General features: G+C 40.5%; 1 protein-coding gene across 1 annotated transcript; it reads right to left on the minus strand.

Annotated features, from left to right (window-relative positions):
• Positions 1-547: 547 nt before the first annotated feature.
• Positions 548-22,793, minus strand: PANK3 (pantothenate kinase 3). Its single transcript, XM_080942466.1, has 7 exons — positions 22,478-22,793; positions 16,502-16,854; positions 14,859-15,112; positions 12,786-12,962; positions 9,846-9,969; positions 7,883-8,008; positions 548-6,343 (listed from the first exon to the last, which is right to left on the minus strand). Exons 1-7 carry the CDS (start codon positions 22,503-22,505, stop codon positions 6,293-6,295), a joined length of 1,113 nt encoding a protein of 370 aa, XP_080798592.1. The 5' UTR covers positions 22,506-22,793; the 3' UTR covers positions 548-6,292.
• Positions 22,794-24,284: the final 1,491 nt, after the last annotated feature.

The raw sequence follows: 24,284 nt of genomic DNA on the forward strand, positions 1-24,284 counted from the left end.
CACAGCAACCACAGAACAATCAGCTTTCCTTCCCAGATGCAGTGCTGATCTTGAACAAAGCAACTGCACTCCAGTACACAATGAACTTACTCTTTGGCAGCGACTTTCAGTGACAGGTAGCCTTTGCACTGGGAGAGCTGAATTAACCACGTCTTACTGCACTCAGTCAAGGACTCATCTTTCTCCTACCTCCCTGCTCACTGGATTCTAACAAGAAGGTTCTGCTTGACCGGGAGTCAAGACAATGACACTAATCTCAGCTTTTCCTTTCCTTCTGTTAGTCTCCCTGTTAGACGTACATTTTTTTCTGAGACGCACAGAAAAAATGGTCTCATACACTTCTAGTATCTCATTAAACACATTCAGTACTGAACACTGGGTGAGTGCCAGGTACGGAGATACAGAGTGAGCAAATCTTCACAGTGCCCTCGCTGTCGTGGAGTTCACAACGTCCTGTCAGTTAACAGCCAAGAGAACCAAGCCTGAGGCTCAACCAGAGCGGACACAGCTGCTCCGTACCACGGATGAAACAATCAAGAGACACATGTAGTAAAGAAGAGAATTTATTTGGAAAGTAGGGTATAAAAAGCATGATTCTAACACTTATTTAGAATATTAACAAATTAAAAAAGTTAGAAACTACAGAAAAGGTAGACACCCAGACCCAGCTTCCAGCTACATAGTACAAACAAGTAGAACCCAGGTTCTTTCATGCAAATAAGCGTCAAGGGAATGTTTACAGAGCAGAGCACAGCAAATACTTTTTAAATTTACATTAAGAAACTGTACATAAATGGAAAAATAAATTAGATAATTTACAAGAAGTGTCTTATAGGTTACAATAGGCTATAACTTAGTCTTATTATGCATAAAGTTTGTAGTACATCATACATTTTTACATAAGATTTAATATTAGAAGAATCTAAACATAAACAAAGCTTGGGCCTAACAAGAAGAATGCAACCAACAGAGAGTAAGGCAGCTTGCACTGAAGTGACTTGTGTAAGTCAAAGGTGCCCTAAGCTAGGACAGAAAACACCTAGGAATGATTTCATCAGGACTGGGCAGAACTAGCAAGAATGCCTTTCCCTTCAGCTAAAACCCCAGGGGTTCACTTAAACACAGTGTAACAGTAACAGAGTATTCGAACCTGCCACTGCAGGGACCAAGGCTTACAGGTATGAATGGGACACTACACAGTTACATTTTCCTTCTAAATGCTGTGAACTCTAAAGGGCTCATTCTGAAAACTGGCCACTTCCCAAATGGCTAAGCAGGAGTAATTAAGTACCGAGTGAGCCACCGTGACATCAGATGACACCCAGTCAACAAACAGTGACACTCAGTTTGGAAACGTAAAACCAAAACAACTGCAATCTCAGACTATTTTATTTAAGGTACTTTAAGGTTATGTAAAAATAAAAATGCTTTCTGTGGAAGTTATATTCTTTACCAGGTGTTTCCAACATTTTAAATCAACAGCAGCTGCAGTAAAAAGAATCTAAAGCCAAAACCTTTGTTTAGAAGACAAACTAGTTTGTGAATTCAGATCAGGTCCCCAAGCAGCAGGATTCCAGCATCTGCCCACACTGACTTTTTACATTGCTGTCAGACACAGGTCTACTCCATTCAGCTCAGAAAGAGATCTTAAGGTCTTCTACCTGCCTTATTAGGCAGGACTGTAATCCATTCCAACCTACGGGCAGGTGATTCTGTTTACATTTTGTAAATGTTGCTGGAATTGTGTGTTGGACAAATACGATAATTTCAGAAGAGCTCTGTGTTCACCCCCACCTGTGACCGCACACAATGATTAGAAATAAAACAGGTCAAAGAGAAGGGCTACAAAAACTCAAAATATAGCCAATACTTAAACATCTCTGAATTTAGAGGGGTATTTTCATCTTGTACAATCGAAGAGTAGTAATAATCCCTACATCACTTTGAGGTTAATAGTTAAAATTCAAGATGATGCAGATGAATGCACACACATACTTTCCAATATCACAGGCAGTAATGAGGAAATGGCCTTTTCTGGTTTTGTAAATACTCATCAACACGGACTGATGGAAGGCAGAGGAATTGTTAAAATACTATAAAGCACGAAAAATTAGCTCTAGAACATGATAGCATCTGACAGGAATAGAGCAACTGCTATGCTCAGGCTCCTGGCGACGGTGTCATTTCCCACGGTGGCCACCAAACTCCCGGTTAACAAATAAAGAGAACACTGGAAGAAGCCGGACGGATGAACAGAACACTGTAATTGCATCAAGGCAGAATTCCATGTGCTGAATATGTAAGACAGCACATGTGTCCAATGGGGAGTGTTTTCATTTTGCAAGTCGATAAAAGATAGCAAAAACTTGGGACACTTATGTTGCTGTATTGAACTGGCCATCCAAATACTTCAAAGGAAAAAGGATTACATCATATTACTGATGCTGTGAGACAATCCCTGTTATGTAAACCAGAAACACTGTGGTGCAGGCCTGATGTGGTGGCACATGCTTTTATTACCAGCACTTGGGAAGCAGGGACAAGAGGATCTGAGTTTGAGGCCACCTGGTCTACATAACAAAGTTCCAGGACGGCCAGGACTGCCTAGAAGGACCCTGTCTCAAAAAGCAAAAGCCAAACAAGAGATTATCTGGCAACACAGATGAAGTAAGCTGGCCTGCGCTGCCGTCAGAATGAAGTGTAGTCAGTAACATAGGAGCCTAGGTGGGAAAAGACAGACGATTGGAGGCAATCAATCACCTTACATATCAGAGTATTTAAGAAAAAAGTATTTCTAGTATTTTGTTTACATACACCACAAAACTGAAGCTGAAAGCAAAGTATCGCACACTCATTTTCATTATGGTTTATCAGTTCTTTACACGACCTGGAATTTCTGAATTATACAGGAAAATGCAGAACACTAACAAAGATAAAGTGCACAACAGAAAAGATAAGATCGTCTAAATAGAACTTTGTTTCTAACACAGTAGTTCTATAAAGGATATTTAGAAAGTACAGCCAGATGAACTTTTCTCCCTCAAAAACGTAACCCACAGAACAGCATCATCCCTAGGAATGGGCGCCTGACACATGCACCCACACACGCAGTCAAGGGCACCATCTAGTCAGAGCTTCTGAAGAGTCAGTATTTGCAAACACTGAGAGTCCCTAGCTGGCTTTCAATTATGCATGTTACTGGCTTGGCCTTGGCACTGACTTTAACCAAAGGAGAAATCCACTACTCCCTCAGAGTAGCTGAGGAAGGAAATGCCATGTTCTGGACTGTCTATGCCTGAAGAGATTAGTTAAAAGGCAACCTTTTGGGGGAGAGGTGGTATTTTAGATGGGTGTGCACCTTTTACCACCAAAACCATGGTTGACAATGCTTTTAGCATTTGAAAGTCATCAGAATTTTTATAAAGACTCTTTGTATGTATAAAAAATAACAATGAGATAAAAAGTGTCTTTTGGTAATCTTTCAAAATTGACTGCACAAAACTCAGAAACTTTAGAAACTAAGTCCCTGGAATTAATTTTGCTTCCATGAAGGAAATACAGTAGTTTGAAAATTGCTAACTACTAGGATGTGTCACAGGCAGTTTTATCAGTATCAGTTATTAGAAAAATCCCATACACTACACAAGAGATGACATTAGGACAATAATACAATATTTTTGGAAGAGTCAGTAACAGCCTATCTGTGTAAAGTAAGCTGGCCCAAACAAATGGTCTTGTCTTTATTTTAAAATAGAAGTTATTTCTTTTCCATCTCATTTTTCAAGGACACACAACAGTACTCTCTTGTTTATTCCTGGCACACCTTTAATCTTGGTGTGCAGAGGCAGGGACAGGTAGATTTCTTTGAGTTCAGGGATTGCCTGGTCTACACAGCCAGTTCCTGGCCATCCAGCACTATGTGGCTGAGGCTGTCTCAAACACAGCAACGCAGCGTCAGGGAGCACTAGTGCTGCAGGCACTGCTAATGTGCGGCTGTGAAATCTGAAAGGTGGTCAGTCCAAAATGGAAAGGTGTCATTAAGTAGAAAATATTTATCAATTGAAGACTAAATAATAACAAAATAAGCAAAAAAGGGCAAAACACATCTCCCAATTATTTTTTTGTGCCAATTTCACACTGAAATAACACATCAGATATACTGGGAAATTAAAATAAGGTACTAAAATTACCTTCACTATTTCTTTTTAGCTTTTAAAGCTTTTACTATAATAAATGGCACTGTTTAAGAACACAGACTTTAATCAGGGTGACTGATAAGCAAACTCTATGACAGCACACAGGGAGCTTCTCAAGAGCAGTGAGACTAGATCAAATTCTTGGCAGCCTTTATCAATTATGATTCTGTGTTCTTATTGAATTCAGTAACTACAGATTACACCCGGAACAAAGTAAATGTATGAACTAGTTGGTTCACTTTACATGGACCTTAGTAGTTAATTTCAGTTCCAAGTGGCAAAATGTTAATTTTATATAAACCAAAGCAAAGTGATCAAATTAACATGAGCACTATTCAATCTTTAAAGATAACCCTAAACCTATAGTAGCTGATATATAAAATTCTCGAAGCAGATAATCTGCAACTTCTATCATTCAATTATTTTCTTGTCTGCACACTCAAGTCAAAAGCCTTTAAAACAAGGGAAGCAGGAGCATTCCAGCTGGAACAAGTGGCCAACACAGTGATATCACTGCAGATTAAAAATGTTAACTGAATGGACCACTGCAAAGTTCCCCAGATTCTTTTTGTATGTTTGTATTTTTAGTTTTAAAAAAACCAGAATTTTAAACACTTGCACACAAACTACACAGAGACCTCTGTCTTTTTCACCCCAGAAACAGGGTTTTTCTATGTAGCCCTGGCTGTCCTGGAACTCAACTTTGTAGACCAGACTGGTCTTGAACAAAGAAATGTGCCTGCCTCTGTCTGCCAAGTGCAGAGATTAAAAGCATGAGCCACCACACTGGCTCCAGAGACCTGTCTTTACCAAGCACCTCTTGACAGTCTGCTGGATACTCTGAACACTGGGGTCATCTCAGAAACTACACTGAAATATACTCTGAAATGTAAACAATCTCTATCCTCTTAAAGGTTATTTCCAGAAATATCGGAAATTAATACAGCTCCATTTCCCTTACAGATTCAACCCTATGGAACTAATCGCATCCAAAATGTTAGTCTTTGTAAAATCTGAGAGATTTTAGCATTATAAAAAACAGGAATTCAAACCCAAGAATAAATTCCAAGCAGAAAGACAAATTCTGGATCTACAATGCTTTTATGACCAAAAATCATAAATATTGATCCATTTGTAATTCAGCAACACTGCCCCAGAGTTATGTAATTTCAAAACCTTCTTTTAGACAGCATCTGGTTCCGTCCATTGCTGTTTATGGCAGATCGAATGAGAAGAGAGAAATGCACGTTTGGGCCTGAGATGTGCAAGTAGAGAAAGAGCACAGAATGCCACTCACTCTAACCACATTCCATTTGAACAGTCCAAGGACTTAGTTAATTTGATAAACTCTAAAGTATGTCATTATGCCCTCAATTTTAAAAACAGTAAACATTTTAACACATATACTGATTAATGCATGAGAAACAAAGTTTAGCACTACCAAATATGTGCAAAAAACTTCAGGGATTCAATAGGAAAATTTAGGTTCATGTTTAAGTACAGTATTTCAACTCATTATCTGAGAGAGAATTGTACTTATTATGGGCAGAGGTCATATAGACATGCTTTATCTGAGGATATGTTATAAAACTACCATAGTTAATACTTAATATTGCCTTAACATTTCTAAGTCACAGAAAATGATCTTTGATTGCCAGTACAATAAATTATGAGAGTATGTTACTTCCTGCTCACTAGTAACCAAACATACATAAAACAGACTCAAATATTTAGAATCGATTATTTTGCATAAACAAACATTTCTGAGATTTTAAGACTTGTGTCTGAGCACACAGTACTACAATGTTGGCTGCATAAAATAAATAAAAAATCATTGAGAAAAGGTCAACAATCAAGAGGCTGTATTGCATTTAAGATGGAACGCTGGCTATCTATACACACAGGGGACACCAATGAGGGACACTTCCCGTTACAGGTCTTTCCATGCTGCAAAGCGCATGAGCTTTCCGTTCTGACATTTAAGATGAACACAAACAGCGTTACTCTTTTATCTTTTGGTTTCCAGTAACACGAATGAATGCAGTTTCTGAATCACTTCCTCCTGGATAACATTTCTTAGTAAAGATCTCCGATGTTTAGCTGAAATTTGGTAGTCCCAGAAGTGCACCGACAGCTCCAAAGTATCCCTGCAAGATTTTTAAACAATTTAAGGCAATGTAGTTTTTAAATTAACTTGTAAGAACACATTTATATAGCCTTCTTCACATTAATATAGGAAAGGGTCCATCCCATAAAACCAGCTAAAATCCCAGCACTCAGGAGGTAGAGGCAGGTGGATCAGTGAGTCAAGGACACTTAAGTACCAGGACAGCCAGGGCTACACAGTGAAACTCTTGTCTTGAAAACTAACCAACCAACCAACCAAATCTGAGAGATAGCAAATAAACCACCTAATGATGAACACTCTTGGGGGAAAAAAACAAAACAAAACAGCAGACCACAAGAAATGATGAAATTCAGGGAAAAAAATGAATGAAATCGGGATTAAAAGAACAATACACAAAACCAAAGAAAGTAAGATCGACAAATCTTAGCCAATCTGATAAATACATAAATTAATAAAATCAGGTCAAAAGAAAATCATTACTACAGACGTGACTAAATGCAAAGTAACCATATACATAAATAAATCTTTTTTTAAAAAAAAATGTAAGCTGCAATCTGTACACATTATAGCAAGCCTGCAGCCCTCGCTCCCTTTAGTCAATAAACAATTATAGCTCTGGCTCTCTTAGTGTCTGCCTGTGTAGACGAGTGAGAGAACACCCCACTCTGATTTGTACAGAGAACTGAGACAGTAAGAGATGGAAGCCTAATGTAGCAATACTTCGCATGTTCCTAATTCAGAAGAATGTAAGCATCTGAATTCATTACATAAGACTAGTCAACTGCACAGATTAGAATTTAACTGGATATTGTGAATAGCAAAAAACATGGGAGGTGGGTTGTTTGGTGTTTTGTTTTGGATAAAGTCTTGCCATGAAACCCTGGCTAGCCTGGAACTTACATAGAATAGACTGGCCTCGAAGCCATCTTGCCTTTGCTTCCTGAGTTTTAGGATTATACGAGTGCAGCCATTAAGCTCAACAAGAAAAACCAATCTTAAAGATTTCTAAAGTTTACAACAGCATTATTTCTCAGGGTAGAGGGAATTAAAAGAATCCTCTTTGCTTGGACAGCAGAGGTACAAAAGTTAAGTTGCCATATGTACCTGAGAAACAAGAAATTTCCTATTGTTCACTTGGTCAGAACAATGAATTTCTCATCTGTGTGCTGCTGTAGCTAATTGCCTGCTAAACTGAAACTTGTGGCACATGTCTAGGAAAATAGCTCAATCCGTAAACATAAGGAACTAGGTTTGATTCCTAAAACAAATGTGTTAAAGTCAAGTGTGGTGGCACATCTCTGTATGCCTACATATGGGTGAGGCAGATTTCTGGGGTTTGTAGTCCAACCAATAAATACAGCCTCCCGGGTACATTCCATGCCAGTGAGAGACCCTGTCTCAGCGATCATGGAGAGTATTCTTGATGACAATCTGCAGTTGTCTTCTGGTCTTCACATATGCATGCATACACATAAAATAATTTACACTTTTAAATATATAGAACAACTTCATCTAAAACACATTAAGTAACCCACAAAAAAAAAAAATGTTTTCTTACCTCATGTTCTAGAAACAATGCTTTCAATTGACCCTTTGACCAGTAATCCAAAGCATATGCCAGAAGTTTCATAGAGAGAGTATTGACACGTAAAAAGTTTCCAACGAAGACAACTCGATTTATTTTCTGAAAGAAAAGAAAGTGGCTTTTAAGGACATTAAAATATCTATGCAAGAATGTGGGTGTCACTCACAGTACCTATTAATTTCTGCATGGAGTTCTATAGTTCTGATTACTCAGGAATAATCTCCCAAGAGCAGAGCAGCAAGAGTGAACTCTGATGTCAGGTATGGACACTGGACTTTAGTGTTGATCCCATGCCACTGCACATTTGTGGACTACAGCCAAATAGACCAAGAGCCAGCGTATGTGAGTCAGGGAGGCTGTGCACATGTGTGGGAGGTGTGGCAACTGCTTGTTCTTTCCTTTTTAGTCTTACCACAAACCTGCATTACTTACGTTTTAAACATGTACCATGACATGCAACCTGGTCCCTACACAGAGGTGGACAGTAGAAATGACTGGGGGAGGGGAGCATGAAAGGTGAATAACACGAAAGTTAAGGAAGGGGAAGAGGATGTGAGGAACAGAAGGCGTAAGCAATAAAACAGTTTGGGAGCAGGAGATAACCCAGTGGTTAGGAGCAGGAGTCGACTGTCTAGAGGACCAGGGTCATTTTCCTAGCGCCATCTTGACTATCACAATCATCTGCAATTCTAATACCAGCAAAATTAATGCCATTTCTGTCTCCCACAGGATCTGCATATATATGATGTACAGATACACATAAAATCAAAAATAATTGTTTAGGCTGGAGAGCCGCCTTGGAGTTTGAGTACTCACTACTGACAGTAGCCCCAGGGATCCTCCTGTCTCCCACCTACACCTACTGGCGTTATAGGTGCAAAGCCACATGTTGCTTCTAATATGGGTGTTAGGGATTCAAATTCAGGTCCTCATGCCTACACAACAGCCACTGAGCCATTTCCCCAGCCCTCCATATTTTCTTAAGGCAAGCAGCACACATCACTCAAACAGCATGAAGAACAAGTCTCAATGCCTTCATAGCCCTGTACAATGCTGCTTGATCCATATGCAACAAGGCAGCACTGTAAAGAAGCCGAGGGCAGTAAGAAAACTTCCATGTATCTCACTAATTGAATACTCCACTAGTTATAAACAAGAGCCCACGGTGCCCTTTTCAACAGTTCTCTCAAAATGGTTTTTACCCATTTAGATTTGGATTGCACATTTAATTCTGAAGACATTTAAAAAAAAGATTTTTTTCATGTAGTGAGTACACACTGTCACTGTATTCAGACACACCAGAAGAAGGCATCAGATCCCATTACAGATGGTTGTGAGCCACCATGTGGTTGCTGGGAATTGAACTCAGGACCTCTGGAAGAGCAGTCAGTGCCCTTAACCACTGAGCCATCTCTCCAGCCCTTCTGAAGACATTTTTGAATGTAAATACTTATTTGTCTTATGCCTGGCTCTTTTTTTTTTTTTTTTTTTTTTTTTGAGGGCTAGAACTCTTTGTAGGCCAGGCTGCCCGGTCAGTCTGCCTTTGCCTCCCGAGTGCTGTATTTGTCATGAGAAAAAAACAGAAACAAAAAAACAAACAAACAAAAAACCCCAAACCTCTAACAGAATAACTGGGTAAGTGGCAGCTATCATATCTGCTTGGGAATGCACTGAAGTGGGTCTCAATCTGAGAGGCTCACAGAGCTCTGTTGGTTGCAAAGGATTCACCCTTTTAAAGTATTTTTATTATCTTAAATTTTTAAAATAACAAAAGAGAGGGTCTCTCTACATAACCCTAAATGGCCCAGAACTCACTATGTATGTAGACCAGGTTAGCCTTAAAACTCAAAGAAATCTCCATCCTGAGAGAGAATTAAAAGCATTAAAGTGCTGGGCCCAGCTTTTGTGTACAATTAAAGGTTCTTAGATGTCTTACCTCATTAACAGCACACATTCTTGCCACGGAACCAATGTTGTTGGTGATAGTTACTAAAGTAGCTCTTGCCAGATCCTCTTTACTAACAGTTTCTCGTTTCTCCTTATAAATCATATTGCCAAAGCTGCAAAGAGAGAAACAGAGACACAGAGAGAAACAAGTCAAATCTACAGGTGACTGGTAATAATTAGCAATCCACATTAACTTACGTATCTGTAATAGCTCTATAAAGGTAGGTCATAGAGCATGATAGGGAGTGATCAGCTCAAAACAAAAATCTATAAGGAATAACTAGCATTTAAAAAAAATTTAAAGTTAAACTTCGTCTTTGTCACTAGTAAGCAAAGATTTATTTCATCTACATTTTAAAACTTTATAACACACACACACACACACACACACACACACACACACACACACAATTTTGGAAAGCCAAAAAGTGCAGTAATTTGTTTTTAAAGTCAAAATATTGTTCAAGATGACGTCATTTCAAATGTCAATCACACAAGCATCCACAACATCCCAAGCATTATGCTACAGACAAAGGTCCCTCAAGCAGTATACTGTGTAGGGCAGCAATGTCCAATAGAAATGTGTGTCACATAATACATTATCTATTAACCCTACTTTAAAAGGTAAAAATAAAGGTGAAATTAACTAGAATTGTTCATCCACGTGTAGCTGTCTGGCCATGTGGCGCACGCACATTAACTACATTCCAAGTGGTTGTTGTACAGGTCCTGCTAGAGGCTCTCCTGTGGACAATGCAGGCCATACAGAGAGCAGTGGACACTAACTGTAGCAAGACAAGACAAAAACCAGAGAAGAAAGGTTTTCCACAGTAAAAAGTTTAACTGGTTTTAAAGAAGAAAGGAACATTCTAGACAGAAGCAATCGAGGTAAATGTCACACAAAAGTATGAACCATGTATGAGATCAACAGTGACATCAAATGTAAAGAGCAAAGAGTCCCAGGGCACAGTGCCGAGGAGGTGAAGTCCTCACTACTGGAGAGCACTGGGTGCTTACAAGCAGCAGTCATCACAATGTAAGCGAGATGGTATACAAAAATACTTAGTTCCACACTCCCCGAGGATCCAAAAGTTGATGGGGAAGGAGAATGACACACATTTTCTTCAGTGGCAAAGCCAATGAACCTATGAGCAGCACCAACTAAATTCATTAGGTTGTGAAACAAAACACCCACACAAGCCAGACAGTGGAGGGGACAGGCAGTCAGAGCAATTAACAAGAGAGGAAAGGGCACAAGAGGACAATGGAGACGCATTAGAGAAAAAGAAATTATATTCACAAATGAAATGGCACAATGAAACCTACTGATATGTATAAAATGTGTTAACAAAAACTTGTTTAGGAACAAATTTAAATTAACAAATTTATAGACAACCTTTTAAATGTCTGAAAGGTACAAAAGTACCTTAAACAGGTTAAGTTCTACAACTGAAGTAACGTAAGATATCACTTTTTCCAAACATTTCTCAACTCTCCCCCTCTCTACGTACACACATATTCAGAGGTCAGAAGACAACTTGCAGGAGTCAATTCTCTCCCTTCATCATGGAGGTTCTATAACTTTACAAAAGTATGATGAAGCTATCAAATCAGTAGAACAGTAAATGTTAAGTCCTTGTGAAAAAAGTTGAAAAACTAAAAGTAGACCCATCTCATTGTAAGAAAAATTATGTTTGCTTGTATCAAAGACTGAAGTATAGACATATGAAGTGCCAGAAGAAAGACACAGGTTCATTTCTTTATGCATATTTGGGATGTGGAAGACTTACTTACTATGAATCAATATCCAGAAGCCATAAAGGAAAAGACTGATAATTCAACCGTGTAACAAGCCAAGAACAACAACAACCATCAACAGCCACTAAAAGCACCGTGTAAGGTTCTTAGCCTATTGTTGGCAAAGAAATGCATATTAATATTACACTACGAAGCTGCTTCTTTATCAATTAGCAAAACCTTAAAAAGTTTCATAGCATGCCCATGCACTGTATGGAAATACTTTTACCTGGTGGGCTTGAAGGATATGCTTGACAATACTGTAAAAAGCATTTGTACTTTACCTTTGGGAGCCACAGACAGGACTACAAGGACAGAGACTAAATCTACAGCATAGAAAGACTTCTTTCTACGTGACTATTACAGAGTTTTTGGGTAAGCAGATAATAGGATATGATTTTTATTTGTATATAGCAACAGGAGATGAATGCTTTGGAACTAATAAAAAAATTTCTGCTTTCCTGTTTTTGTCTTTTTAAGACAAGACAAGGTTGCACTGTGTGGGCTTAAAAGACCAGAAACTCTGTAGATCTGGCTAGCCTAAAAAGCCAGAGCTCACTGAACATGGAGGCACACACCCTTAATCCCAGCACTCAGGAGGTGGAGGCAGGTAGATCTTTGAGTTTGAGGCCAGCCTGGTATGGAAAGCAAGCTCCAGGACAGCCAGGTCGGTTACTCAGAGAAAACCCTGTTATTTTTGAAACAAAACAACAAAAGACCACAGAGCTCAACTGGTGTCTGCTTCCTGAATGAGACTGAAGTTGTGATAATGCCCCGCTGAGAAGTTTCTGTTCTGCAGTGCAGGGAATCAAACCCTGGCCTGGCTGCTCCACACTGAGAAACATCACCAGCACAAGGCAGTCTTTCCTAGGGTGCACACAGGATAAACTTCTTACTGAATTTTTATGTTTGATGACTGTCCTGTAATTCACTCTGTACAACAGCCTGCCTCCACCTCCCAAGTGCTGAGATTAATGGCATACACCAGCACTGCCCAGCTTGAATATTTCATTTTTAAACTGCAATGTTCAAAACTTGAACTCTAAACAGAGAAAAGGAAATCATCCTTAAACCCCATGCCATATTATTTTTCAAAAACTAAACAGACAACGTAAACAACAATGTAACTTACCTAGATGCCACAGCCCAACCTGGCAGACCAAATCTTTCATAATCTCCTCCATAAATGTCTCGGACCAGCCTATCAGCTTGGGTGCTGTCACCTTTGGATGCCATTTCCAGAGCCTCTTCAAAACTTTCACAGCCAGTCAATAAACTGCATAAACCGAGAAAGGTGCCCCCTCCAAGACTAAAGAGGAAAATAAGGCATACTTGTTAAGTTGCATTTACATGTTATTCCTTTCCCACAGTAAAAGACATACATTCATTTATTGAATAAACAGAAGAAAAACATGGTAAACACCATGATTTAAAAAAAAAAAAAAAAAAAAAGACTACTACTTAGTAAAACCAAACCTGTCATATAAATCTGTTAAATCTGCAGGGAAGAAAAACCCCACCTGTCATCTAATAACTTACACTGTGTAACTGCTAAAAACTAATATGCATTGGAAGAAACAGTAGACTGACAAGACTGTTGCTATATAATGGCAGCACTGAGAAGCTGAGACAAGACCTTGAGTTCAAGGCCTGTGCAACACAGAAAGACTCAGAGTGTCTGTGTGCTAAAGACACCACACAAAAAGGAAATCAGTGGTTTACATTCCCAATAAATGACTGTGAAAGGTTTACTTAGTTGTACAATTAGGGCTAAAATCAATTATGATATAGGAATATCTTACAAACCAGTCAAATACCAAAAAGTGTATATATCCATCTGATCATCGCATTAAAGGCAAACTCAGTACTATTTTCATATCTTGAAAATGTTCACAAAAATGTAATTGTGTGGCTCTCTAGTCTATAAATGCAAAATTGTGCTTGCTAGGCTCACTTTCTATTTTTCAGTTAACCAAAACAAGCTGTGTGTGTATTATTATATTATATACAAAAGTAGGCTTTTAGAGTACTAATCGCTATTAGAACACTAATAGTTTAATTACTTCAACTGGAGTATCACTTTAAAATTAATCCCCACATAAGCCCATATAAATTATTTTGAAATCTTTGTTCCCTTACCAATCCTTTAAAGTTAATGAAATATGGAGAATTAAGAATTGTAAAACTTTTAACATTCATATTTCAGGTTATAACAAAGAAAGGTTATGGTTTATTTGAGAATGTTTATTCTAGAAGTTCACTTTAAATTCATCCTAAAAATTAACTACAAGGCTAGAGAGGTGGCTCAAAGGTTATGAGCATTGACTGCTCTTGCAGAAGACCTGGATTCAGTTCCCAGCACCCCCATCAGGCGGGCAGCTCACACCCAGCTGTTCCAGGGCATCTGACACCCGTGGCCTCTGTGGATACCCACACATATGTGGAATAAATTCACATGCATACATATAAATAAAAATGCATGCTAAAGAGTTAACTACACTATCTGATATTGTACTTTAAAATCTATATACTGTGCAGCAAACTTTATGCTTAAATATATCTATTAATAGAGAAAAACACAGAAATTAAAGAAAAATATGATACTGTGGTTCTGAAGTCACCAGAAATCTAAGTGCCACTGTTAGCATCTCTGGTAAACTTAAATCATTATGGAAATTCTAATGCCAACCGATATTAATCATAAATAGGGACTTTAGTTTAAAATCATTACATAAAAACCTTACAAAAAGAGATCTGCAACATTTTAACTTACACAACTATATTCTCTTTGTTTATTATCTTCTTGTGTTTGAGTGTTTTGTTCCCATGTATGTTCCAACACCATGTGTGTGTGTGGCTAGTGCCAATAGAGGCCAGAACCCCTGGCATTGGAGTTAAGGATGGCTGTGAGTTGCCATATGGGTGTTGAAACTGGACCTGGGTTTTCTGAAAGATTAGCAATGGCTGAGCCATCTTGCCATTTCCCTATATATTTTGCTGTTGTACAAATGTGTATTTTTTCTGGCACAACTGTATAGCAATATATAGCAAAATACAGTTGGGGGCCTAATTCGGTAGAGTATACTTGTCAAGCAACAGTGTAAGATCTGATCTTCACCACCAAAACAAACAAAACCAAAGGCATCCTACAATCTTCATGCATAAAACATAATGAATGACATAATCAAACCAGAACAACTACTACCTTGTCCCAGTTACTCTCTTATAGTTGTCTTTGGAATGGACTGCTAAAATACTGACTCCTGAGCCAATATTCACTACCAGCAGTGGGTAAGGATCATCCAGGTTAAAAGGCATCTTTTGGCATCGCTCAGGTTCTGAGGCATTAGCAAAATAATAGCATTCTGCTTGTCCATTGAAACTGACGGAATCTATATACAGCAAGCCCTTTACAAGGCAGTCAAGTTCATCCAGTTTGTGCAGGTGGAGGTTTCCAATCTGAAAGAAAAAACCAGACTTAAAAAAAAATTCAAATATATTTGGTTTTATTATATCGTATAGTTTTTTCAGAAATTTAATAAAACTTCACTATTAAAACGCTGCAGGTTTCATTGTTTAGGATCAAAATCTATAGGATTTACATGTTCTGTAATTTACAAAATTTATAGGTTCTGACTATCTCTAGGGTAGTTTAGATTCCCAGGAATGAAAAGGAGGCAGGTATCAAAGTAACATTTTGAGACAGAGAAGATGGCTCAGCTGTTAAGAGCACCAACTGCTCTTCCAGAGGTCCTGAGTTCAATTCCAGCACCCACGTGACAACTAAGCTCCAGGGAATCTGATATCTTCTTCTGGCACTTGTGGTCACTAGACATGCACATGGTCACAGACTTACATGCAAACAAACACCCATGCACATCAAATAAAACTACCACCAAATTAAAATAAAGTATGCAGTGGACAAGGTCCTGGGATAGCAGACATCTACTATGCACAGGACAACTGTGCACATTTTAGAAATCATCTCTACGCTATCCTTTACTATTCTGACACACATTAATTCTTACTAATGCATACAAATGAATATCACATGGTTTCAATGTATATATTAATCTGCTAGGATGGCATTCCAAAATACTGAACTACATGTGATAAAACTCCAAATACAGAGGCACTATCTCTTCAGTAGCTCTCTTGTCATATGCATTACAACCTCAAGGACTAGAGCACACTAACCTAATGGATCCTATATCAGGAATTAAGATAGCCAATATAAATACAAAAACCAAAAACAAACAAAAGGGCAAGGGGGTGTGTGCACACGAGGTGGCACACGCCTTTAATTTGACCAGAGGCAGGCGACCTGAGTTCCTGGCCAGCCCTATCTACAGAGCTACTTTCAGGACAGCCAAGGCTACAAAAGAACCCATTTTGAAAAAAACGGAAACAAGAAAATCAAAATAAAGAAGACAGTGACAGTGAGACTGCCAGATTCACAGGGCTCTGCTTAGCACACAGTTCTGCAGCACGAACCACATCCATCATACTAAACCCAAGCAATGGAGACAGCCCCTGCTGCCAGTCAGTGTCTAGTCTGGGGGTTAGGGGAGGGCCATTCCAGATCATTGGTTCTCAACCTGTGGGTCACAATACCCTTCAGGGTCAAACAACCCTTTCATTGAGATTGCCTAAGACTATTGGAAAACAGATATTCACCATCCATAACAGTAGCACAATTACAGTTACAAGGAGCAGTTTTTTGGTGGGAGTCACCACAACATGAGAACTCTATTCAAGGGTTGCAGTAGGAAGGCTAAGACCTTCTGGACTAGAATTTAAAACTGAATATTCACATCAATTTTTGGTTTTCAAGTAATAGACACCTACTGTGCGAAAATCTTTCTCAAACTTGTAAGCACCACCTCCTGTAGCACTCAGCACCGTTTGTAAGGTTGAGAAATTTTTATCTCTCCCCATTTGGATAAAGGTAGGCAGGTCCTGGGTTGGAAATCTGATAAAGTGCAAGTTTCCTCTTCGTCCAAAAAGTGTTAAATCTTTCAGTTCAAGATGTACATCCCGAATACCAGTAGATCCATACGCTACATTAGAAGTCAAATATTTCCGAATACTTTTTAAGCTCTCAACTTCCTCTTGTTCTTCTTCTGCTGTGATATCAATAGGTTCAAAATACGAGAGCTTTACTAGCGTTCCTCCAATGTCCATGCCAAACCATGGGAAAGCTGTGAATTACAAGAAAAAAGAAAGTAAATGTGTGTGTGTGTGTATGTATATACATATACATACATATATAATTAGCCACAAAGTTCATTTACTCTGAATCATGCACTTAGTTAATACTTAATGACTTAAGACTTACCTTCTACATGTAACTCACCTTTTCCTTCACTTTTATTTGTATACTTTCTAAAAACTTAAATGATACTGAGACACTGATTTAATTCTTTATTTAACAGGCACCCCTATTCACTCATTAAATTCTTACCATGTGACTCAGCTGGCAGCTCTCCTGGAACTCACTCACTCAGTAGATCAGGCTAGCTCAACTAAGAGATCTACCACCACTGCCCCACTGACTAATCGATTATCACTAGGTTTTGAATTTTTTGGGGGGGAGGGGGCTTACAGACAGTCGTGAGCTGCCACATGGGTGCCAGGAATTGAACCCCGATCCACTGCAGCCCCTCTACAAATAAATTTTTAAAATGCAATGAAATTTTTCTTTGCTTATTTAGCATATTAAATATTTTTGGTGCATACAACCAACCACACTGAACTGCCTGTATAAGATAAGCAAATCCAGGCTAGAATTAGTATTCCGGGTTAGAATCTGAGCTAACTGTGCTATATGGCTCTGGGCTGAAAAAAAAATTTCAGCCTCCTTGAATGGTAAAAACAAAAATTAAGCCTGCTCAAAGGCAAAGAGCCCTAATACAACTAAGGAACTAGGAGAAAGATTCAAGCTGAGAAAGTAATCAAGCACAATCTTGCATGATAGGATAAGAAACTTAGTCTTCAACCTATAGATAATTTCAGGCTTAAGAAAGTATAGTTTGACTGAACACCAGAAGGATTTCTCTAGAAAAATATGGGACAAACAGACAAAATTTCATATTAGGCACTTAAAAATTTAAGGTAGCTAGGAGAAAATCAAAACAATTTGAGCACTAATTGAAAATTAGATTTCTGCGCCCTCACTCCAGAGGTGCTGGCTGTAGCACCTGCAGAGTTAGATGGCTCAGCAACTGGTAAGCAGTGTTTGCTGCTCTTCCAGGTCTTAATTTCTTAGCACCCACATCAAGTGGCTCGCATGTGCCATGAACTCCAACTCCAGGGGATCTGACACCCCCTTCCTGCACCCGTGGGCACAAGCACGTAATTATGGTGCATGTAGGCACCCATGCAGCTTAGTAGGTAAAAAGAATGTGGTATCACTAAGTGCCACTTTCAGTTCATAAGATCTAGAATTTCTTGAGAAATTCATTCATGGTTAATGAATGGGGAGGTTTCATGTGTAATGTTACAAGTCATTTCCCTGACCCATCCCCAGTAATGTTTCTAATACAATACAATACAGACAGGAGACGTTTATATCCAGTGTTTAAATCCTTCTTTGCATTTCATGGTTTAAAACTCCCCCCCCCTTTTTTGAGTGTGATCTCATGCTGTAGCTCAGACTGACCTGCAATTATGTTTATTTATAAATTATGTATTTATAGCCCCAGTTGGCTTTCAACATGCAGCAATCCTGATTTTATTAAAAATTTGCTTATTATATATAAGTACACTGTAGCTGTTAGACACACCAGAAGAGGGTGTCTGATCCCATTACAGATAGTTGTGAGCCACTATGCGGTTGCTGGGATTTGAACTCAGGACCTCTGGAAGAGCAGGCAGTGCTTTTAACTACTAAGCCATCTCTGCAATCCTGATTTTTAACAGTATTATGGATGTGAGCCACAAGACCTAGCTATCCTACTTTAAAAATGGGAGCAGATAATACTTATCAAGGGGACTTGAATTTCCCTCAGAACTGCTCTAAATCTTTCAAAAAACATGTTATTAATGACACATTTTGGTGATGAGTGATAAAATAATTTTTTCTTATATTAATCCAACCCAAGAAGTTCTATTTAAGAGACACTTGATTCTAGATTTCACTATTTGGAAGAATAGAAATCATTTTACCAAAATCCACTAAAAGCCAGTTTTTGCATCTTCCCTCCCTGGTCTCCCTTGGCTTTGATCGTTTACGCACGCCCAGTCCCATTTATTTGAAGCATGAAAAACAAGAAACTGTTACTACTGCTTAACTCTTTTAGAGAAAGAAAAAAAAGTTTTAACTACCATTAATTGTAAAACCAGGGCTTTTGGGACAGCTCAGTAGTTACATCCTCATATACACACACAATTTAAAACAATTAAAAAAAATCTTCTATAGCTTTTAAAAGCTTCCTTGGGCAAGTTGCTTAAAAGGATCTAACATGTAACTAAGAAGACTTTTACATATACAAACACACACACACACACACACACACACACACACACACACACACACACACACACACACACAGATACAGAGAGGGAGAGACGCTCATGCCAAGGGCAGCCTGATCTACATGCATAGCAAGTTTCTTAACAGCCAGAGCTATATAATAATAGCACTGCTAAACAAAGTTGCATGTTCCTTACAGCATATGAAAGCTTTCCATTGTTTACAGTGGTTTTCTTTTTAAATCAGGAAAATAACTGACTGAAAGAAACCTACTCTGCTAATAGATCAAATTAAAAGTGGAAGGCAGGGGGATCTGCCCTGTTACACTGCTTCGTGTTTCTGTAGACGTGCAGGGCATGCCTGTCTCCGCCTGAACGTGGGGATCAAGAGACAAGGTCTAGGAGTCAGTTCTTCCTCCACTATGTAGGTCCCAGACTGCACTCTTGATCATCAGCCATTAAGCTGTCTTGCAGTCCAACACCTAACTCTTGCAGAGATCTTTTCTACTCAGCAGTGTTCTGGAATTCATTTCCTTAGGCCAAGAACATTTAGGGGCTGGAGAGATAACTCAGTTGTTAAGAGCAGGTTCTAATTTTCTAGAGGACCTGAGTTTTCAGATTCCCAGCACCCACTCCCCACAGCAGCTCACAACTGCATTAACTACCCAGCTCAAGAGCTGGTCTGACAGCTCTGGCCCCATGGATGCCAGCACTCACATACCCACATAAACCTCATATACACACTAAACATAAATATTTTAAAAACCACATTCACAGGGCTTGAGGAAGGCAACAAGAGCACAGAACACAAACTTTCAACTATGAGCCACACTTATCATTTAGTAAATGGTCTAAACCACCAACTTCTGAATGCTCTAGTACATGAAAGTGGGTAGGTAACACACTGCTAAACTCTAATGTTTGGAGTTCATGACTAAAAGAATTTCACTCTCCTCACTGACCACTACAAATAAAGGACTAGATTTTCTGAGACAAAGAAAATAGCACATCTTCATGCATTCAGTATTAAGATTCCCTGAGGAAAATGATGATTTTTGTTTTAAGTAAATTCCTCATTTCTAATGGGAGTTATATTAGCAACTGTTACCTCCTAATGTACTTTACTATCTACTGGAAGTAACAATTCTTAATAGTAGTCAATAAATCAAATTATATAGATGCACAGAATACATAAATTCTATGCTCAACAAAATTTACAAGTACCTTACTACTTGGTTGGCATTGACTCCAAAACCTGCATCACATTAAATATATTCATCACCCTTTACCATCACCTTATTAATCCAGACACACAGCACACCTATAGGCGAAACCTAAAAACCTAAAGTTTATGAAATCACGTGGGCCAGTTGGTACATATCTTTAAACCATGCACTTGGGAGGCAAAGGCAGGCAGAGTTCCAGGCTATCCTAGAATATGTAAAGAAACCCTGACTCAGAAAAATGAAATAAAAAAATCATATAGGAATAGGTGAGAAGGACCTTGAGCAACATACAATGCATACACATATAAATTCTCAAAAACTAAAGAGATCAAGTTCTTCAAGGGAGAGAAGAGCCTGACTCATTTACTTCTCTCTCTCCTAGAGATAAATTAACACACAATTCAACATAGATGAGCAAAGTGATTTGTTTTTTGGGGTTTGTTTGAGAGAGGACTGACTTCTTTTTTGTGTAGCCCTAGCTGTCCTGGAACTAGTTCTGTAGACCAGGCTGGCCTTAAACTCAGATCTGCCTGCCTATCCTGGGATTTTAAGACACAAGCCACCAAGGTCCAGCAACCAAATGTAAATTCTACAAGCAGAGGAAATGAGTCCACTGGAAGAAGACACAGGAACTGGGATGAGGAAGGTGAGCCACCTTACTAGCAGAAGGTGCATTATTTATCCCAGAAAATGTAAACTTAGTTACTGTTTCACAGGCTTCCTTTTTTTTTTTTTTTTTTCCTTGAGACAAGATCTCACTACCTTAACACCTTAACTCCAGCTGGCCTTAGAATGTGGGAAGCTTCCGGGAGTGTTGGGATTAAAGCTGTGCACCACCACACCCTTCTTCAGACTTGAACTAAGAAATCAACGTGGGGGCACATACCTTTAATCCCAACAACTGACAGGCAAGAGAGGCAGGCAGATCTCCGAGTTGGAGGCTAGCCTGGTCCACAAAGTGAGCTCCAGGACAGCTAGAGCTGCAGACAAACCCAGTCTACAGACAGACAAACAGAAAGCATCATCAATGCTTTCTATAAGCAGATAATATAAAATTAAAACAAAAAACTGTTGCCCAAGGACTACGCCCTGTAGGAAGAGAAACAGCCCTGCACTCTGGCCAGTAAAAAAGCACTGAAAGTTACTGAGGCGAAGTTCTCTTTCCTCGAGTTTAAACACGAAAACTCTCACATTTAAGTAAATGTTTCTAGACCACTTTGGAAGTTGCATTTGCAGGGAAGGTGCTCATGTTCCCTTAGAGCTGACCTCTAGGAGCAGTTGGGGGGAGAGCAGAAAACACTAGAAACTGTAAAACCTCTACGACAGGAACACAGGTTCCCCCACATCCCTAGTTTGTTGAGAAAAAAAGAACATCATTCACAAAGACTGAGCCAATAAATAAGCCAACTTCAGGAATAAAAGACATTTGAAAGCGTTATGAAACTTGATATGTCTCTTCCAGCAGGGTTAGAATCTTTGCATGTACAATTACAGAAAAAGGCTCCAAGTACTTACCACCATATTAACACAGTTCGAAGTGTTCGAAATAGCTCAATGAAACATGGTGTTTTTAACCTTGTTGTTTGCCTGCTTTCTAAACCACGAAAACAGCTGATTTTCTAAATTGCCAAGGCAATTAATTTATCCACAAGCAGATTACATGCCCGAGCGTTGAAAAGGCTCCGACTGCAACGTAGACAACTCCCAGGAACCCACCAGGACTTCAAGGACACACGCAGGAAACCCAGAAACCAGTCAAAATGGGAGGTGTGTGTGTGTGTGTGTATGTACCAGTCCCTATCTGACAGCCATGACTACCTCTTCTCAAGAGGGGACCCATAGCTGTGCTCCCGTTTGGTAAAACCCGAGTCAAGATTCTCCCGTGTGCCTCCTAGGTCTCCAGGAGCAAGAGAGATCGGCGGGACGGGGGACGGCAGAGGCTCGGTCCGCATGCATGGGGGTGGGGAAGTCCGCCGCCTGCAACCCAGGGCTGCAGCGATCCCCCCCTTCCCTCCCTTCCCTCCCCGGCTGGCGCCCGCGAGCACTCCCGAGCTCAAAGCGATCCGCTCCGCCAGCGGCTCCTAGGGCCGTCTTCCCAACCCACGGGTCCCGGCTCCCATCTTACAGGGTTTTTTGGCATCCTTGATCTTCATGGCGTCGGCCTAAGGCGCGAGGGGTAGCCTCGGGTGCAGAGCTGAGAAGAGAGGTGAAGACTCCCTAGCTGGCTGGGCCGCGCCGAGAGGCCCGGCCGGTTCCTCCCCTCAGGCCGGGCGGGGCGGGCCTAGGGCGGGGCGGCGGCGCCTGAGGCCACGGGGCGGCCCCGCAACCCCGCGAGGGGCGGCCGGGACCGAGCGAGCTGGGGAAGGCCGCGGGCCTCGCCGCTCCGTGGCCCCCCGCAGCCGCTCCAAACAAAAGGCCCCGGTCCCCGAGCCGCCGCCGCCGCCGCCGCCGCAGCCGCCGCACTGAGAAATAGCCCGCCCAGGCCCAGCGCCCACGTGACTCGGGCCCCCTCGCTTCGCTCTCCGCGGGGCTGCTAGGAGTTGTAGTTCACCGCAGCGTGAGGCGCCACTCTCCTGCGGCAGATACTCAGGCGGACTACAAAGCCCAGGATGCCTCGCGACCCATATTTCTAGGCCCCCTCCGCTTCCGGAGATCGCCTCAGAGTGGTCCCAGCGGGAAGGAGGCGGGGCCTTAGTCACGCCAGCAAGGAGGCCACCAATGGTAGCAAGACGTGGGCGGTCCTGGCACTTCCCGGGCTCTGGTCTTGTAGCTGCTGAAAGAAGAGAGGGGTTGTGAACTCTGAGGGCACAGTCATGGCTGTCACGCAGTCTCAGATTTCCCCCTGTGATGGCTGTATCAAAATCCAAGGATCCAGACCACTGAGTACGTTTGATGAGTTAAGTCATTCACTAAAGGGACATCTTGAATATTGGGGTTGGAATGTCACTCATGTTAGTAACAGTTACTACATCATTATTATTTAATGTAATGTAGCAGCCTTCTGAGCCACATACAGGTTTTATTTACTGTGAAGATGCAGTAGGAACGAGGCAGTCGAAACGTTTGAAAGTTGTAAGTATGGTCGTGGTACAACATCTTTAATCCCTGCACTCCGGAGGCAGAGGCAGGCCGATCTCTGTAAATTCGAGGCTAGCCTGGTCTACAGAGCGAGTTCCAGGACACCCAGAACTACAGAGAAACCCTGTCTCGTAAAGCAAAGAAAACATTTGAAAGCACGTGTTTTCCAAGTCCCTCACGGGATCTCTCTAGCTCCTCATTACAAAGAGGAAAGTGACTTTCAAAGAAGAGAATTAGATGCACCGGTTCTCAGAATAAACCCGGGACACACTTTTCTCTAAGCCTCTTGTGATTTGAGATCATCCATCAGAAAGGGAAGAGATGGTATCAAGGACATGCCCTCCCCTTCACTTTTATGTCTTAGATGGCAAAGAATTCACTGACTGACAATACAGGGTTTGGTGGGAACGTAGTTCAATGTGCTTGCTCCTGGGGATTTGGCCCTGGAAGATAGCATTCCAAGAAACATTTTAGCTGGTGAGCTCTGCTGTCCTGTCTTTGCTGATTGCTGTAGTTTGGGCATAGTTACTCTAAGCCAAAACACACTGTTCCTTCATTTCTCAATGGAGTAGTGTGTGACCGTGGGGCTTTCAGGAAGTGACTTCAACCTTGAGGTTGATCAATGCCTTTTTCTAGAAACTGCATTCCTTCTCATGGGACTGGGTTAGATCTTATGGGAATGCATTGGGTCTGGCAGGGCTGGTTTAATTACTGAGTACGGGTGGTTATAATGAAAAGTTAGCTCTGGTATTCTGGCTTCTTACAAGTTCATTTTAATTCTCCTATGGATTTCATCTACCAGGAGATGTTTGTCAGACCGCCCCCGCCTCCAAAGTGTATGCTAAACACCTTCC

The sequence above is a fragment of the Micromys minutus genome (genome assembly GCF_963924665.1).
Source record: "Micromys minutus genome assembly, chromosome: 31".
NCBI lineage: Eukaryota > Metazoa > Chordata > Mammalia > Rodentia > Muridae > Micromys > Micromys minutus.